Source organism: Armigeres subalbatus, chromosome 2 (assembly GCF_024139115.2).
Source record: "Armigeres subalbatus isolate Guangzhou_Male chromosome 2, GZ_Asu_2, whole genome shotgun sequence".
Lineage (NCBI taxonomy): Eukaryota > Metazoa > Arthropoda > Insecta > Diptera > Culicidae > Armigeres > Armigeres subalbatus.
In genome coordinates, this window is record NC_085140.1 from 36,613,621 (window position 1) to 36,633,225 (window position 19,605).

General features: G+C 41.3%; 2 protein-coding genes across 4 annotated transcripts in view; one reads left to right on the forward strand and one right to left on the reverse strand.

Moving 5' to 3' along the window:
- The window catches only part of LOC134214250 (uncharacterized), a 121,398-nt gene extending 102,331 nt beyond the window's left edge, over nucleotides 1-19,067 (forward strand). For 2 of the 3 annotated variants that reach the window (XM_062693658.1, XM_062693657.1), the window contains exons 2-4: nucleotides 17,817-17,890; nucleotides 18,007-18,730; nucleotides 18,791-19,067. In XM_062693658.1, the coding sequence (XP_062549642.1) occupies nucleotides 17,850-17,890; nucleotides 18,007-18,730; nucleotides 18,791-18,985 (960 nt within the window). In that variant the 5' untranslated portion in view covers nucleotides 17,817-17,849 and the 3' untranslated portion in view covers nucleotides 18,986-19,067. The remainder of the gene's footprint in view (nucleotides 1-17,816; nucleotides 17,891-18,006; nucleotides 18,731-18,790) is intronic. The other variant, XM_062693659.1, reaches the window with a different exon arrangement.
- On the reverse strand, nucleotides 1,767-2,976 carry LOC134214249 (uncharacterized). Its single transcript, XM_062693656.1, has 2 exons — nucleotides 2,223-2,976; nucleotides 1,767-2,047 (listed from the first exon to the last, which is right to left on the reverse strand). The coding sequence occupies exons 1-2, from the start codon at nucleotides 2,925-2,927 to the stop codon at nucleotides 1,874-1,876; spliced, it is 879 nt and encodes a 292-aa protein (XP_062549640.1). The 5' UTR covers nucleotides 2,928-2,976; the 3' UTR covers nucleotides 1,767-1,873.
- Nucleotides 19,068-19,605: the final 538 nt, after the last annotated feature.

Genomic DNA, 19,605 nt, shown 5'->3' on the forward strand with positions numbered 1-19,605 from the left:
GATATTCATTCTAACAAATGATTCCATAAGCCATATACAGTAAACAAATTCCAAATTAAATTTGCCCCCAAGCTTAGCAATGCTGTCTAAGACGGCATATTTCGAAATCTTAAGATATTAAGCATAAAGTAATTCCACATACACTAGCGCTATCAAGCCATTACTTTTCTTACTAAACGAGCATCCATATTGACTTTTACCACTCAAAGAATATTATAAAAGACGATATCCCAGAGAATTATTAGCACTATAATTCGCCTTTTTAGGTATATAGAGCTATTATAGAGCCAGTATAAAGCTTGTTAGCTCTGTGATAGCGTTACAGTTGCACGTACGGCTTTAGTCAAATGCTTACGGATACCTGGGATTACTTTCTAAATTTCTTTCAAGAAATTCTTCATACACAACCAACCGCCAAGAAAATTCAAGCAAGACATGTCCTAACTAGACATATCTCCAAATTGCCTTTCATCATCAGAACAACTTTGTAGAAGATTTCTAAATTCCATAAATTGCAACATATCTGTTCTAACAAGTGATTTCTAAAACACAAATACAGCCAAGCGGTTAATATCCTTACTAGACCATACATAGGGTAAGACGGTACGGTATAATGCACCACAGCTGGACAAAACGTCCCCTTTGATTTCAAGAAAACTATTTGTAAAGTATTTTTGTATTACATAATAAAAATGTTAGCAAAATACAAAAAGTTACAGTTTTGATGTAACTATTCGTGTTTGTTTGCTCAACATTCTGGAGCGACGCTAGCACACTGTCCGCAAAACTTGCACTGGAATAACTTTTCTCAGTGGTTAATATGATATAAAATAGCTTCCATCTTCAAAAATGTAACGTTTTTTTGAAAATATGTTTCACCGGTCAAAACGCCCCAGTGAAGGCAGGACAATTTGCCCTTACCAACTGAACACAAGCGCGGCGAGCCTGCAGCAGTGTCTTCCAAATAATATGGAAACTATTGGAATGTAATTCAAACCTGCTTAAATGGACTTATGTTGGTTTTTCAATGTCAAGCACATAAGGATTTGTAACCTTTTTATTATCAGATTGATAAAATACTAAAGAAGGACTATGAAACGTGGGGCGTATTGCCCTGTCACTTTTTGAAATCCATTTTCACGACTTTTCAAAAAAGCTTTATTACGTGTTCTCTGTGATTTTTTTTATATGACTACTCACTGGCAATGCATATCCGACTTTTTGGACTACCAAATAACACAAAGTTTGCATAAATTACGTTGAAAAGTAAAAAGCTATCTAGGATATCTAACTTTACAAATTATACCTCATTACACTAGCGCCTCCAAGCGGTTGAATTCCCAAATAACTTTACCTCCATCATAATGGTTTTAACCTCCCTTACATAGTTTGCGAGATATTTCACCACACAATTAATTCCTCATACACTAGCGCCGCCGAGCGGTTGAATTCCAAACTAAACTGACCTCTATCAATGGTTCTTACCTGAACAACTTTATAGAAGACGTCAGCTTTCTAAATCTCACAAATTTCGAGGTATTTGGATGTTTGCCCAGTGGTAAAAACTTTCAACTATTACTCCGTATCATCGGATTCCCGGAGGTTGCTTCAGGCCAGATATTACCGGAAATTATTTAGTGTGCTGCAGGTTTAGTGATTTGAGGAATGCACGTGGGTTTCATGTAGATATTTGACTCAGCCAAAAAAAATGGCGGCGAAATTTCCGTATGTGTTGTACAAAATATAACAGCGCGTGTGCGCGAATGTCAAGGGTAGTTAGTCTCCCACGATACGTTTTATTTATTTATTTATGAGGGTTCTCTGACTTCGAATTATCATTACATTTTTTTTCGATTATTACTTCATAAAAATATTATCCCAAACAACTGTTGAAGTCACCCAACACTTTGGCGACACGATCCGCGATATCCAACGCCACAAGTTTAGCGCAACGCTCCATTCGGTAGCTAACCAATTGAGTCTGAGGGAATCGCATGGAGTCGGCGACGTAGGTGTTCATTGGTACGCCATTCAATCTTTGGAGGAACTGTTGGATGCAAAAGGATCGAGAATTTACTGCTGTGAAACAATTATATGGAGGCATCCAGCATTTCGCGCACGGTAATGGCTGACGTTTTTTGACACTTGGCTACCTAGAAAAGTGTCAAAAAAACAGCAACCATTGCCGCGCGCGAAAAGCTGGATAAAAGCAATAAACTTACGTTTTCCAGACATTGCGTCGATGGAGGTCCATAATTCGCAGATGCATTGATCAAAGCTTCCGGTGCCGGAGTGTCACAGACGTTCACCACCGCAAGGTAATTGACAGCGCTCGTGAGCACATTGCTGTATTGCGATGCCATATCCGTACCGATTTTGGCGTATCGGGATTTTTCTGCAGCGATGCAATCTGTCACACGGTCCATAGTAATTGGATCAGCGGTCAATTTAGCACCGTGTTTAGTTGTGCAGGAGGCTAATTTTTTGCTGGTGCAAGGAGAAACGCAAGCTGCGTTGGTAATGCTGGCAGCCGCTGTAGTGAGAGTATCTTCAACCTGTTGAGCGCTAGCTTGGACGTTTGAGAATGCATAACTGACCTGTGGGTCTTGGATTAGCATAGGAGGATAGCTAATGGTGTTCTGTATATTGGTGATGGCGTTCGCGAAGTAACTCAAATCAATTGTAGTGTAAACGGAGAAGCGGGTGTAATACGAGTTGTAGAGGTCTACCATGGATTGACCGTATTGGTTCCATGCTGTCAAAACTATCTGGTCGGCACTGTTGATTGTGTTGTTAACCTGCTGGATTGTAGTGGCCATGTTGAACTTGGAAGTACTTATGGCATTTGCAACGGTGGTGTCAAGAGTCTGGGCTTGTATTCCGCAAAACAGGCACACAGTTCCCACGAGAACGAAATGAAATTTCATGGCTAGAATGTGTATCGCGCAGCCACAACAAGGAACAAGTACCGATGGATTCAAGTTAACTGATGATCGTATGGGGCAGGCGGAGGTGCTTTTATACCATAATAAGAATCACTTTTTTCTAAATAAGAGCATTGTGATCATGAACAGATGTATGACGTAGTGGGTTTATCGAGGTTTCTTACTACTTGTACGCGTTAAACGTAGAGCAGTTCTGAGGTGATTGTTTGAATAATGACTGCATGAATCCATTGATTGTTTCGCATTTGATCGAAATACCACGGTATTTGAAATGAAAATATGTTCACATTCACACACTTTTTGTTATATTCCAATGAATTATTGGCAGTGGCTGATTTTCTACCCGCCGCTGCCACATCCATGCGCTATAGCACGATGCTCCCCTGACCGTTATTAACATAAAAATTCTCCATCAAAACTAATACCTGGAGCTGAATTCTGGGGCTATACTGCTTCTCTGGACGAAATTTGAAAAAAAAATCGCAGGGCCCGTTTTGGTGTTACGCCTTTTTTAAGACGTAACTGCATGATACCGAAGAAAATCAATATTATATCTCGTCAAATTAATTTTCCTCAACTTCTAAAGAGTTGTCAGCAATAAAAGTAGTATGCTGATATACCAGTTGTATACTATAATGATGTACCAGCTTTCATTTAATGTATCAAAAACAGTATGCGTATCCTAGACAAAAATGTGTTGTTTATTAAATTTGGTATCGATAACGGAGCGAGGTTATCAATAACACTCTCCCTGGTTTCAATAATTCCAAATTAAATCAAAATTTAATAATCCTAAACCCGAACATTTAGGGCTAGTGGTGACAATTGGCTACAAGTGCTGTCTTTGGATCCATAGTTGCCTGAAAAATCCTCCTCTTTTCGCTTCACGTGAACTCTTCATTTGTTAACGTTAAATAAAATGCAGTGTAAAAACGAACTGGGCAGATTCATGGATTTAAGGAGTAGCGAAGACACATTATCAAGAAGACTGGCAACACAGTCTGAAATCGGGCGACACTGTTAGCAGCGCTGTCGGTGAGCCGAGGTGGTACTATGTTTGTTTGTGTGAGTGAGTTGACACTGTATAGTCAGTTACACGATCAATCAAAATATATGAAAACCACATTTAAATTATGCTTCGAAAAAACTCTCGAGAAGCACACTGAGATTAAACGTATTTCCATTTTATGTGATCAGCATAACTTTAGGCCGAATAATATTCGGAATTTGGTCTTGAACTGATGAAAGTGCCACACTCTATGTTAATTTCTGTACGGACCTGTTGATTTCCTTCACATCTCGACTGCAGACTGTGTTCATGATATGATTTGAAACAATTTACTTTTTAGATTTTTCTTATCTTTATTATTACCTTGCCTAAAAAGCCAAAAGTTCGAAAAGGTTATGCTATCCTAGACATAGTAGAAAATGAATCACCCACCTTGTGCGTGCTTCCAGCGGCGCACTAAGAGTTAACTTTCTGAAATCAGTATGGCGAAAGGCATCTAAGGTTCAAAATAAAGCACCTTCAACAAAAAAATATGTGGTAGGCTTAGGCTGTGAACCATTCTACCGATTCGTTTAACTTATAGTTAAAATTTGACAAGTGGAACGTTTTTTTTACGAAAAATGAGTAAGATTTCCGTCAAAAAAAAAGAGATGTCAATACATTTTTACTCTGTCTCTGAGTGATTTGAAACGGGCGTGCACATAACTAGTAGTTTATAAATAGTTTTACTTGAAAAGTTCCTTGAAAACTTTGAGATAACCCGCGTTAGATGTTTTTCCCCATACAAATACCCGGTGGTTAACTCATACTGGCTGTTTGCACATATACGTTAGCCCCTGGATGCTGGCAGCGGCGAGTAGGAAACCAGCCATTACCAACCAACCAATAATTTATTGAGAAAATTCAGATAATAGATAACAAAAATAGATGTTAATATATAGAAAGAACGGAAAATATTCAGAATGTTGGTTCACTAGCTGTGATTATGTTACCTCGGAGCAAGCCAGAATTTAGACAGATTAAAAATTTTCCTAGGCAAAAAAAATCATTTTATCGCTTTTCAGTTTTTATGTTTCAAAGGTTCCAATAGGTTCAAATTTGTTTTTTAATCACAACACTTTATTTTGTAGACAAACAGATAAGAACGCAAATAAGACCCCAAAGAAATATGTTTAAAGCAAATAAAACTAAGTAAACATCAATTTTTAACTTACACCCAGATAGTTTTCTGACTCTCTTTCTCTCTTGATTGGTGTTAAGTACTAAGGAACTGCCCATGCGAGATGTTCATACAAATAATAATTCCGAATTTGTTCCTTGTGTTTTTTTCTGAATTGCCACGAAAACCCCTTTTTGTTTCAATCTCAGTTTTACGAGAATTTTTTCTGCCTGTACAAAACTGAGCTGATTTGTGATTCCGTGTGGTTTGTTTTGTGGGTTGACAGCTATATTTCATTGCAAATAATAAAGGTGCGGGGTTTATCGACGTTTGCTTGTGTTGGTAGATCATCAGCAAAATAAACATTAAAGAGAAATTTTGTAACCCGCTGAACCAAGCGGGGAGGGTTCGTGGTGCTGGTTGACTAATAGCCAGAAGCTAGGCAATTATCTGAAGGGCATAATCGTGGATGGCCAATGTAAATTGATTGGTACTGGCGATTTGCGAAAATAGTTTGTATACACGCTTCATGACAAAAATTTTGACATATTGCGAGAGAGATCGCAAGTATTGTATCTGTCAATGTCGAAGCAATTTAGAGTAGAACTCTACTCGTCCCTACTGTGGAAAAAATCTACCCTGAAAGTTATTTGTTGATAGTTAACTAACACTAGCAGACAGCGACTTCCTCCGCACCTTTATTAGAACTCATTAACTTCAGCTAGCTAAGATCACTACCACACAGATAACAAGCTACCACTTCAACTCAGAAGAGGCTCTGCCGGCAATGAAGTTGGCCGCTTGTATGGAAAAATGCCAGAGCTGCCAGTCTTCTTGATAAAGTGGTCTTCGGGAGTAGGGTTATGTCTAACACCTTAAAGGTTCCTTAAGCGTACAAACGGCTTCACTGGGCATACCACAATCTTCTCGATGCCGCGCTTTTTGTAAAAAGTTTGTTGACGTAAGTATAGATGGAGCTTTAGTACAGAACAAATTGGGTTACTGTTTCTTGAATTCATTACATGTACCCATATAAATATCATTTAAAAAATAGAGAACTAAAGTGCAAATTGCGTTGTTTCTCATTTTTGTATTTTTTTTTCAGCAGTTAGCATGCACGAGAGCATTAAAAAATGACACAGATCCGTTGAAAGCATCCATTTCACGAAAGTTTTTGGTATATGAACAGTGATGGGAAATGCCATTTCGATGACATGGAACTAATTTGTTAATAACTTTTTTCACATGTTATGCACAATTTTGTTTTTATATAAACATGTGGCACCTTGAACTATTACATTTAGCTAAATCTGAAATTGGCAGCGTCATTAGAGCATGTTATTAATAATGAAATAAATTCCCTATGTGAATAACATCTGTGGGTTTGTTTAAAGGTTTTAAAGCATTTTCAACATGTTTGCAATTCTTGCTTTTTACACAAACTTCTACTTTAATTCTGTGTCGCAATTGATAAGTTCGTAGTCTTCCAGGAAAGTTTGGATTTTCCGAAGACCTCCAAACATCATATCACAAAGTATCATATTGTGGATTTACTTGACCAATGGATTCGAAGGTCGGTTCACTTGCCTATTTCAAACATTCCCTTTTCCAGCAAGGTTTGCCGAACTCAATAAATGTTTGGTAGATTACCTTGTTTTTTGCTCCTTGTCTATCAAAACAGATGTCAAAACATCGGAAAAGGAAAGAAAAGTCCTAGGGAAACAGCAAAAAACACGTGGCAGACTTGTCAGTTTTGACAGATTTTACTATGAAGACGGATGTGAAGGTGAAAACGGCGATTTCATCGACCGTTCAAGGAGCGACTATTTCGAACGGTCGGGTCCAATAGGGAAATCCACGTACAATATAAAAAAGCTTTTATAATACATTCGGCCAAGGGCAGGGATGGCACAATGAGCTTTTATCGGTTTCCGTCCACTGCAACTTTAACGCCACATGTAGAACCATACTTACTTGATGGGCTACAGCTCTTCGATGAACCTACGCCGAATGGAGTATCCTTCTCCACTGGACTCGATCCTGGGCCAATCGCTTCCAGTCGCCCTGAACATTGAGCGCCCTCAGGTCCTCTTCAACTGCAAAAAGCCATCGTGTACGCGGCCTTCCACGTAGCCTGCGGCCTCTTCCGGGTTCTCTACTAAATATTATCTTCGCTGGACGTTCTTCCGGCATACAAACAACGTGACCAGCCCACCGTATTCTGCCGTGTTCAATAAGCTTAATAATATCCAGCCCTTTATACACTTGGTACAACTTGTGATTCATGCGACGCCGCCAGATACTGTTCTCCTGTTTACCGCCGAGTATTGCCCGCAGCACCTTATGCTTAAACGCTCCGAAAGCTCTCCGATCAGCCTCCTTTAACGTCCATGTTTCATGGCCGTAGAAAGCCACCAAAAGAATCAGAGTAGTATACAGCGCGAGTTTTGTTTTCGTTTGCAGACTACGGGACTTAAGCTGGTTACGAAGTCAGTAATAAGCCCTATTTGCAGCTGCAATACGTCTTTTCACCTCGCAGGTAACATAATTATCGCACGTCACTAATGTATCAAGATAAACTAATTCTTCTACACTTCAAAATTTTTACCATCCAGCACCATTTCGCTACAACCACCACTAATGAATCCACGTTGATTGCCAGCGACCGTGTTCTTCGGTATTGATCGTGAGTCCAATCCTTGCTGTCTCCCTCTTAAAAGGCACAAAAGCCTCTTCCACGGTACGGCTCCCGATAATATCGATATCGTCCGCAAATCCCAGGAGCATATGCGATCTTGTGATAATGGTACCGCTTCTTTGCACACCAGCTCTCCTAATCGCTCCCTCGAGCGCTATATTGAACAGTAGGTTCGAGAGTGCATCACCCTGCTTTAATCCATCTAAGGTAACAAATGACGTCGATATTTCATCCGCAACCCTTACACTTGATTTCGATCCGTCCAACGTTATACGAATCAGCCGTATCAGTTTCGCCGGAAAACCATGTTCAAGCAGAATTTGCCATACTTCATTCCGTTTCACTGAACCGTACGCCGCATTGAAATCAATAAAAAGATAATGTGTCTGCAAGTTTTACTCCCGGAATTTATCAAGGATTTGTCTCAGGGTAAACATCTGATCCGTCGTTGATCGGCCCTCACGAAAACCTGCTAGGTATTCGCCGACGAAGGACTATTCAAGCGGTCAAAATCGAAGCAAATTCTGCTCTTCCCTCCTATGGGAAACCCCATTGCTATTTGTCTGAGTTTGAGTGAAACATGGCCGCCATCTCCTCCTCTCTGTTGCTCTACTGTAAAAACCCATAAAGAACTGTCCAACCAGCCAGCAGGCATGTCCTCGTCTTCCAATATTTTCGACATAATATGGTGCAGAACTTCATAAAGCTGCTCACTGCCATGTTTGAGAAGTTCAGCCGGGAGCTGGTCCTTCCCCCGCAGCCTTATTGTTTTTCAGCTCTTCAACAGCTTTTTTAACCTCATCTAGTGTAGGTGACTCCACAGCACAGATCGTCTTCCGGCCAAGTGCCTTGACACGTGTTACGCCCCATCACTTGTCTGGCATTTCGCCCGTTCGGTGTCCCATCGCTCGTCCGGCATTCCGCCCGGCCGACGCCCCATCGTGCATCCGGCATCCCGCCCTGTCAACGCTTCATCGCTTCGACGGCATTTCATCACTTTGCCGTCAGTCGCCTGCCGCCACTCCAAAGTTTTATCACCCTGTACAAAATCGTAGGAATTAAAGAGTTTATAAAGCTAGCCTCCCGATCTACAGATACTAGCAAGGTCCGAAAACCTCCCCATAACCATCACCGACCCTAGGGCTCGAGAACCTAAAGAGGCCTTGCGTGCCCACCCCATAGGTGGCCGTTGGCTATAGACCAGCAACCGGGGGTTTTGGACTGAGCCCCTTCCGGGTTCAGTTGAGTAGTTCCTCGAGGACAAGAGGCCGTATCAGAAACGGTATTCCAGCGGTTCATTTGTGTAAAAGTTTGATGCTGCACTGTACAGGATGATGTGATATGCCACTGATTCACTTATTAGACTATTGATTTATCGCAGACGAAAACTGAACTGATTTCTTTCGGTTAAGCAGACCCCTTTTATATGGTGATCTCGAACTTAAAATTGCCTAGCATACAAAGCACAGTGAAACAGACGATTTACTCAACACATGTTTCTTCGTTTACCTTTTTAACGGTGGATTCATTTTTTTGTAATTGGTCAATCGGATACTGATGGCGCTTACATCGATTTTGCTTGTTATTGACGTTTGCTCACTACCGCCATCTGGTTGCCATTTGTCCCCACACAGTGAATTTAATTTAGCATTGGGCATTAATGTTTTCGTGATGATTTTGATTGCATTTTGTTCTAAGTGAGACGTCTGTTTCTCTGTGTACAAAGTATTTAAGTAGAACCTTATAGAAGGTTCATGGAGTGACTTTTGTTTAAACCAGTATATGCCAGTCATCGGTACCATTTGTCTGAATCTAATGGAACTTTCAAAATCAGATTTGGAGATACCCAACCTAACCTATATTCTGATTAACTGAAAAGTTTTATAAGAAACAGCAATTTACTTACACTGGCTGATTTCTAAATATCTAACATAGCCGATAAGTCCTCATACAAAAGTTTCTCCCAATAAATGAACATTAAACTGACCATTGTGATATTCTCACCATCCGTAAAACTTTGTAGAATACGGTAACTCTATAAATCTAACAGCTATCTAACCACAAGTGTATTTCCTTACCAGTCAATCAACTGTATAGAAGAGAACAACATTCAAAATCTTATGGATTGCGAGATATCAATACTAGCTTCCGTGCAACATCAATCACCATTTCAACGGCAACAGACCCGGCCACGAATAAAGGACAACGATTGGAAAGTCGGATCTTGGAACGTGAGAACTTTGAATTAACCCGCACGTGTTGGGCTCCTGGCTCGTGAGCTGCAGAAGGTCGGCGTGAGTGTGGCAGCAATCCAGGAAATACGGTGGCCCAGAACTGGGGAACGTGAATTCCGGGCGGTGGATCCCATAGCAAACACTTCATTCAATTACCACATCTACTATAGCGGCGGTGACAGAGCATAACGAGAAGTTGGCTTCATGGTGATCGGGAAGCAGATGAAGCGTGTTATCCGGTGGAAGCCGATAAGCGACCACATTTACGTGTTGAGAATGAAGTACAAATTCTTCAACTATATCCTGATCAGCATCTATGCCCCAACGAACGATAAGCCTGATGACGTGAAGGATGAGTTCTATAAGAGCCTTGATAAGGCCTACGGAGAGAGCCCAACACACGATGTGAAGATTGTCATCGGGGATGCAAATGCGCAGACCGGAAGAAAAAGTTTCTTTCGCCCTGTCATTGGTACGGAAAGCATTCATTCCGCTACCAACGATAATGGTCTGCGACTTATAGCCTTTGCTGCTGCTAGAGGGATGGCAATAAGCAGTACCTACTTCGCACGTAATATTATCCGCAAACACGATAGTGGACGAGCGGATAGGAGATGCCACCGGATCTGGTGATGTCAACAGATTGTGGGAAAATATCCACGAAGCTGTAACTACAACTTGCTAGGAATTGAATGCTAGTGGCTCGTACCCGTTCCAACAGACAGCAGTATAGTGTAGCAAGAGCAGAAAGAAACGAATCAACCGCAGAAAAAAAGGCAACACGAAGAGAGTGTGATAGCTGAAGCGCAGGAGAACATGGATAGAAACGCCAGTGCCCGCCAAGTGCAATGACCGAGAGGGGAATTTGCTAACAGACAAGACTATAGTGGCAGCCAGGTGAAAGGAGCACTTCGAAGATTTGTTGAACGGTGAAAATGAAGGTGTATTGAGGAGCAGGATGGACATTGTCGGCGACGGTCAAGCTGTGGAACCACCAACGCTGGACGAGGTTAAGAAGGCTCTGAACGAGATGAAAAGCAGTAAAGCTGCTGGGACGAGATCCCGGTCGAGCTTCTCAAACACGGAAGTGGGCAGCTGCATCAATCAATCCACCACATTATCCAGAAAATATAGGAGGATGAAGAACTGCCTGCCGGCTGGTTGGAGGGCCACATATGCCCAATCTATAAGAAAGGGCCCTCCTTAGCCGTGCGGTAAGATGCGCGGCTACAAAGCAAGACCATGCTGAGGGTGGCTGGGTTCGATTCCCGGTGCCGGTCTAGGCAATTTTCGGATTGGAAATTGTCTCGACTTCCTTGGGCATAAAAGTATCATCGTGTTAACCTCATGATATACGAATGCAAAAATGGTAGCTTGGCTCAGAAACCTCGCAGTTAATAACTGTGGAAGTGCTTAATGAACACTAAGCTGCGAGGCGGCTCTGTCCCAGTGTAGGGATGGTGATGCCAATAAAAAGAAGAAGAAGATAAGAAAGGGAACAGGCTAGAGTGGGCCAATTACAGAGGGATCACCCTTCTGAACTCGGCGTACAAAATCCTGTCGCGTATCCTGTTTAACAGGCTGAGAAAGCTTGAGGAGTCCTTCGTCGGCGAATACCAGGCAGATTTTCAAGGGGGGCGATCAACGACGGATCAGATATTTAGCCTGCGGATGATCCTTGATAAATTCCGGGAGTACAACTTGTAGACTCACCATCTGTTCATTGATTTCAAAGCAGCGTACCATTCAGTGAAGAGAAATGAGCTGTGACAAATAATGTCTGAACATGGTTTTCCGGCGAAACTGATTAGACCGATACGTGCAACGCTGGATGGCTCTAAATCAAGTATTCGGATTGCAGGCGAAGTGTCAACCTTGTTTGTGACCTTAGATGGATTGAAGCAGGGTGATGCACTTACGAATTTATTGTTCAACGGTCACACGGTCGTATATGCTCCTGGGCTTTGCGGGCGACATCGATTTTATTGGAATCGATCGCAGAGCAGTAGTGGAGGCTTTTGTCCCACTGAAGAGGTAGACGGCGAGGATAGGCTTAATCATTAACTCTACCGAGTCAAAGTACATGGTGACAGGTAGAGATAGGGGAAGACCTAGTGGTGTTGGTGCTGAAGTAGTGCTTGATGGGGATGTGTTTGAAGTTGTTGAAGAATTTGTTTATCTTGGAACGCTTGTGACATGTGACAATGACGTTTCCCGTGAAGTGAAAAGACGTATTGCTGCTGCGAATAGGGCCTTTTACGGATTACGTAACCAGCTTACGTCTCGCAACATGCAGACGCAAACGAAATTTGCTCTATACAAAACTCTGATTCTACCAGTGGCCCTTTATGGACATGAAGCATGGACATTAAAAGAGGCGGACCGGAGAGCTTTCGGGGTTTTCGAGCGAAAAGTGCTGCGTAAAATACTCGGAGGGAAACTAAAAAATGGTGTGTGGCGCAGACGCATGAATCATGAGTTGTATCAAGTATACAAAGAAGAAAATATTGTAAATCGTATAAAATACGACAGACTTCAGTGGGCTGGTCACTTAGTGCGAATGTCGGAAGAAAAAAAAAGCGAAAACAATATTCAACAGAGAATGCCAGATATAATAAAGGATTTGTAAGGGACTATTCAAATTTTGACAACTACTTCTACATATTCTGAGAGGCCTTCCTTAGCCGTGCGGGAAGATGCGTGGCTGCCAAGCAAGCCAATGCTGAAGGAGGCTGTGTTCAATTTCTGGCCCGGTCTAGGAAATTCAATTGTCTCAGGGTCGGCGTAAGCGCTTGATTATCGTGGCCAAAAAAATACAGGACTCTTCCACTTGAACACCAAAACCGAATTCTTCAAATTATACACACAGGTACCCTTATTGCTTCTTCGTATTCCCAATGAATTATTGGCAGTGGCTGATTTTCTACCCGCCGCAGCCACATCCAGGCGCTATAGTATATGCACAAAATAGCCAGCAAGAGTTAACCGCCAGAAATTTGTATGGCGAAAGAAATCTAACGCTGGTTTTCTCAAAATTAGGAACTTTTCATGAAAAACTATTTGGTACCGGTTATGAGGGATGGTGTCCGCTACTACGCATACCAAATATTTTTTCGATTAAAGTGCTTAATTTGGAGAAATCGAACCTTAGATGCCTTTCGCCATACTGATTTCAGAAAGATAACTCCTAGTGTGCCGCTGTAAGCACGCTCAAAGCAGTCGATTCATTCAGGTAGACTAAGACACTAACTTTTCTTCGGTGGGGGCCCCTCCACGTTCCGCTACTCCAACCGCTTCCTCTACCATCGCTATTGGGTAGCTCCAATTATAACCCGTTTCGGACTGCCTCGTGGGGGACACTACTTCGAGGTTTCGATGCTGGCTTGTCTCCTCGAACCCAGTCAAGGAATGCCTGCAGGGTTGTTAATATCCACAAAATGGCGTTGTCTGGACAGTTGTACCACGACGTACCAGAATGGCAAAGCGTGTAGTGTCGAGCTTCGGACGCAAGCGGTCCACCGATATGCTGCTTGGTTAATGGTTCCAAGAACACTCCACGGCCGAGTACACGTAGGCTGATGTGGGTGCACTAATGTCCAGCCAAAAGGGGTCCTGGATGTTTCCTCCTATGTCGCACAATTCATTTCTTTCACAGATCTTCGTTGCAAGCGTTGCAATCGCCTGCTTTGAGCGTGCTTACAGCGGCACACTAGGAGTTAACTTTCTGAAATCAGTATGGCGAAAGGCATCTAAGGGTCGATTTCTCAAAATGAATCGACTGCTTTGAGCGTACTTACAGCGGCACACTAGGAGTTAACTTTCTGAAATCAGTATGGCGAAAGGCATCTAAGGTTCGATTTCTCAAAATTAAGCACTTTAATCGAAAAAATATTTGGTAGGCGTAGTAGCGGACACCATCCCTCATAGCCGATACCAAATAGTTTTTCATGAAAAGTTCCTAATTTTGAGAAAACCAGCGTTAGATGTCTTTCGCCATACAAATTTCTGGCGGTTAACTCTTGCTGGTTATTTTGTACATATACTATAGCGCCTGGATGTGGCTGCGGCGAGTAGAAAATCAGCCACTGCCAATAATTCATTCCCATTTAGCGGTGGTGGTCGTTCGCGCGAAAAGGCATGGCCGTTACATTTTCCTCTCATCACATTTTCGCCATATCGGTGTCCACAGTACACCACCCACCATGGCCTCCCATGTCCTTGCATACACCTGGTGTTGAGTAGTGGAACAGTGGGTGTCGATTGGGTATGAATGAATCAAATACAGTGGCTGGTTTCCTACCAGCCGCTGCCAGCACCAGGCGCTAACGTATATGTGAAAAATAGCCAACATGAGTTAACCATCCGAAGTTTGTATGGCGAAAGGCATCTAAGGCGGGTTTTCTCAACAGTTGTAACTTCCAACGAAAAACTATTTAGTACCAGTTATGTAGGAAGGTGTCCGCTACTACGCCTACAAAATATTTTTTTTATTAAGGTGCTCATTTTCGAAATATTAAGCATTAGATGCTTTTCGCCATACTGATTTCCAAAAGTTAACTCCTAGTGTGCCGCTGTAAGCACGCTCAAAGCAGGCGATTCATTATTGGCAGTGGCTGATTTTCTACTCGCCGCTTCCACATCCAGGCGCTATCGTATATGCGCAAATAGCCAGCATGAGTTAACCGCCAGAAATTTGTATGGCGAAAGACATCTAGCGCAGATTGGATTAAGTTTCAAGGGTCTGTTCAAATATTACGTAACGCGAAAAACGTTGTTTAAAAAAACCCACCCCCTCGTAACAATCCGTAAAAATGTTCAGAACTACCCTCACCCCCCCCCCGCGTAACGCGGAACAAATGCTGTATTTGGAAAAAGATCTTAATTTTGGTAGAATTTGAAAGACTGTGCAATAAATTACTATTTTTAGTATATTCCATGCTTTTTTTAAAGACAATAAATATTTTTTATAAAAAATTGAATATTTTTTCTATATGAAATTAACTTGTTAAACCTAACAATACAGGGGTTAGACAAAAAGGTTGAGATATGCAAAAAAATGTCGAAGTTCAAATCAGCGTAGCTTTGCTTACAATGATCCGATTTTGATGAAACTGGGACCATCGGACGCGGAAACTCTTCTAGTATACTGTCCCAATGCAAAACCTCTGGTTGGCCATTGGCCACCGGATATGTTCCGGGTTTTCTGAGAATAGGTTAAAAATACATTTTTTCTTCTGCTTGTCATTTTATATGACGTTTACTGGCATCATGTTTTATGCATTCCCCAGAAACAAGAACTAATATGCTGACCAATGCTGGCTGCAGATCGAGAATCCATTAGGTATACGCAGAGATATGGCCATTTTCGTGAAAACGGTACGGGATTGGCCATACACCCTGAACAAATGTCACTTTCGCAGAACACCAGGAACCTGTTACAAATTGGCCAGAGAGTCTTACAGTCCTCAAAATGTATCTTTAATAAAGATCCTACATTCATCGTCTTGAGAAAACATGAATGGCATGGTTCCAGATGGTGCCAAAACCGGCCCCTCCTGGAACGCCCATGGAACCTGCTGTAAGGGTGGCAGTGGACCCTATCATTCTGGAAATGTTTCTGTAATCATCGTCTCGCAAATCCATGAAGCCAGATGCTCATATTTGCATTATTCCGATCTGTTATCATTTCATCATGTTCCCGGTACCGTTTTTACGGAAATGGCCATATCTCTGCATAGTTTAGATGGATTCTTGATCTACAGCCACGATTGGTCGCCGTATTAGTTCTAGTTTTTGGAGAAAGCATAAAACATGATGAATGTAAACGTCACATAAAATGACAAGCAATGGAAAAAATGCATCTTGAACATACCCTCGGAAAACCCGAAATATATCCGGTGGTCAAGGACCAATCTCAGGTTTTGAAGAAGGACAGTATACTAGAAGAGTGTCCGCTTCTGATAGTTCTAGTTTTATCAAAATCGGATTATTATACGCAAAGTTATGCTGATTTGAATTTCGACATAATTTTACTTATCTCAACATTTTTGTCTAACCCCTGTAGTTCGAAGAACCCACACCCCCTATATTTTGCGTAACAAATCGTAACAAAAATAAAACTACCCCCACCCCCTATTGCGTTACGTAATATTTGAACAGACCCCAATGGATCAATAATTTTCAAGGCATATACTCCATTGCACAGTGACGTCACACACGACTTTTAACAGGTACTGGTCCTGTTGTTTACAGACGACTTTATTTTAATTTTGAGATACTTCTATCATTCTTTGGATTTTCTGATCGTTAATTACCTAAGCTTATCGATAATTACCAATATTTGAATGCGGAATGTACGGAATGTCTTCAAGTCCGAAAGTCCGAAACGTTAACAACAGGACCAGTACCTGTCAAAATAGTGAAGTTAGGTTTGCTGCGCGCAATGACCTATACAACAAAAAAACGAATACAAAAACCACGGAAATCTCAACAATCTTGGACAAATCAACACACCACTGGTTACAACGTCCACAAATAACGTAACGCTTGGAGGGGAAGTTGAATGAAGTGTGACGATCCATACAAAATTTTCAGATGCTTCGTACAAAAAGTATAACATAGGGAGGAGGGTGGTTGGAAAAGTCCAATTTTTGCGTTACGTAATTAATGGATCTTTCCCAAGTTTTCATAGAAATGTTATACAATTTTATGAAACGTATTCAAAAGTGGCCAAAGATCAATAAAATGGCCAAAGATCAATCAATGAAAATCTAGTGATTCAAGCAAAACTTCCTTTTACGCCCTGCCAATAAGTGCCGTGAAACGAGGGTTGAGTATATTGACCAATGCCTCTAATGTATAGCAATGTATAGGGGTGCACCCGATTTAAAGTTGATGTTAGCATACAAACCTCACTACATGGACCTAGTGTATACAAAAATGTAATAGTTTTCTGATCATCGTCACGTAATAAAATGTTTGTCAATGGAATACATTTATGTAGAGACAAATACTTTAAAATATAAGAGACCTTTTTGAACGTGTGACATGGTGTTTACTAGCCACTTTATTTTTAAATTAGCAAAAAAATAAGTATTTGACGTTTGTCTGAATTTGTCTACAAGTAGTGTCTTGGCCTTGCTTCTTGGCAACAAAGTAGACGAAGAGTTAACAGGTCATGCATTTGATCGAAGCATTACACAGTGCTATAAACTTTTTACCTAGAACCATAATTTCATAAGTTATAATTTCAAAGATTTTTTTATTTCTCAATTTTGAATTCATGATTATGGAAATAAATGTGTTTCCGTGGGTGTAGCATTTTCCCATCGTTGAAGCGCTCCAAATATTGTTCTGAACGAACTCCAGATATCTAAGCTGGAAAATTCTGACGTCAAACACACTCCGAAACAATATTAAGTATTCTTATTTGGATTATCACGGGGATTTTTCGGAATCAATTGGATTTTACTAAAGATAAATGAGACATTGCAAATTCGTTCAAAACTTTCCATCATCTGGAATCCGATGTGAATGTGCTTCATTGTTATTAAATTTTAGGAATAATGATGTCTTTAAACTGAAAAGTATCACGTTCCAGAAGACGCGTAACAAAGAAACAAACGGTTTCACTAGAAAAGGCTATTCCATCCCTACTAAAATGTATTTGTTTTGGCAAACTCACGAAGTAGGTGTATACTGAACAATCAAATTATTGATTTAGAAATAATTTCTATTTTAATATTCATACATATATTTTACCAATATGTAGGTTATTGTATCAGGCAAATGTGGTTAAGAACAAATGAATAATACAAAACATATGTATCGGATATTATTTCACGCGTAAGTAAATTACGTTTCGTCATCACATGAATTCCTTCGACAACCTTTTTCTGTTAATGCTATTCATTGTTCCTCAGTGTATATCTGACTTACTATAAATAATCTTCCCATTCTAGCTGTTCGACATCAGTTCTCTTCAAGTGTTTCAGCAACGTCCTCCACAGCAGATCAATCAACTCAACGATGAAACATTGGCTGACAGTAGTTTGTGTGCTGGGCTTCCTGTGCGGAGGAGTCTTTACACTGTACTCGGCTATATCCATCGGATCGCAAGGACTAGGCACAATGGCCAAAAGTCTGAAAAGCATCGAGAGCGTTATGAAGACCTACTCAAAAAATCTCATCGCTGCCCACAACAAGTTCATGAACTCGATCGACAAACTCGGACTGTTCGTGAACACCACGTACAAAGCGTTGAACGATTCCTACGGTGCCACGCAACCCAGCATGGAGAACGTAATGTGGAACATGGAGTGGTTCACTATGCAGTTCAAATATGGCGAACAGTCGATCAACTCCAATATTGGTTATGATTTGTACAGATTGAACGATGGAATGCAACAGACCATGACTACGATCATGCAGTATTTCAACATGCTGGTCTCTTCCTTTGCCTATCAACAGAATGGGGAAATCTGCACAGAACAGATCTCCACTAAGGCCAGCAACGTGCCCAGCCAGCTTTCCAAGTTTGGTGTGTGTTTACTAACGGAAGTAGAAACCGTGCCAACCATTGTGAGCCCTGTGCAGGATATCTTGGATTTGGTGAAGAGTGACTTAACTTCGATGAACAAGCAACTCAAGATCTGTGCTGCCACATCTACCAGCTGCATCAATGAGGTAATGTTTTACTTAGTCACATTGTTTGATGATCGATGACATATCGTTCCACTTTTTCAGTACTTCTCGGATATCTACATGGAGTTGAGCCACGTCAACATGGAACTGTATATGGCACATAATCTGCTGAGCACCTTTCAATACGATGCAATGTCGCGCAATGAACTGTGTTCAGAGTTGATCAGGTACAATGTCCAGGATATCTTACAGAACTTGACGACAGAGTTCAGCCAGTGTACGTATCCCCAATACTAAATGGAGAATGTTTCCAGTACAATGAATTCACCATCAGCGTTTTGTTCGCTGCCGAAATCATCTGAGTAATAAAAATATGAGCAGCTTTTAAAAACATGTTTATAACGTTGAAAAAGAACTACCCTACTCTGTACAAGTGTAGATAGTATCCAAATAATCTTTTATCACGATATATATTTTGTATGAATCTGATGCAGGTCCTCCAAAAGGTTACAAAACCGGTTCCGGTTTACAAACTAGAAATTGACTTAAGAACTTTTTTTAATTCATCTTTTGGACTAGCTGTTTAGTTTTTGAATAACACTATCATCCTTACTTTCTATAATACAGTTTTAGTTGTATCCATGGCTACACGTCGCCAACCACGCAGTCTACGGAGGGTCCGCAAGTCATCTTCCACCTGATCGATCCACCTTGCCCGCTGCGCACCTCGCCTTCTTGTGCCCGTCGGATCGTTGTCGAGAACCATTTTCACCGGGTTACTGTCCGACATTCTGGCTATGTACCCGGCCCATCGCAGTCGTCCGATTTTCGCGGTGTGAACGATGGATGGTTCTCCCAACAGCTGATGTAATTCGTGGTTCATTCGCCTCCTCCACGTACCGTCCGCCATCTGCACC

Excerpts from the sequence above, each read along its gene's own strand:
- LOC134214249 (XM_062693656.1), bottom strand. The coding sequence starts at position 2,927 with ATGAAATTTCATTTCGTTCTCGTGGGAACTGTGTGCCTGTTTTGCGGA. Across the intron at positions 2,048-2,222 it reads CGACGCAATGTCTGGAAAAC|TTCCTCCAAAGATTGAATGG; the intron begins GTAAGTTTATTG and ends TGCATCCAACAG.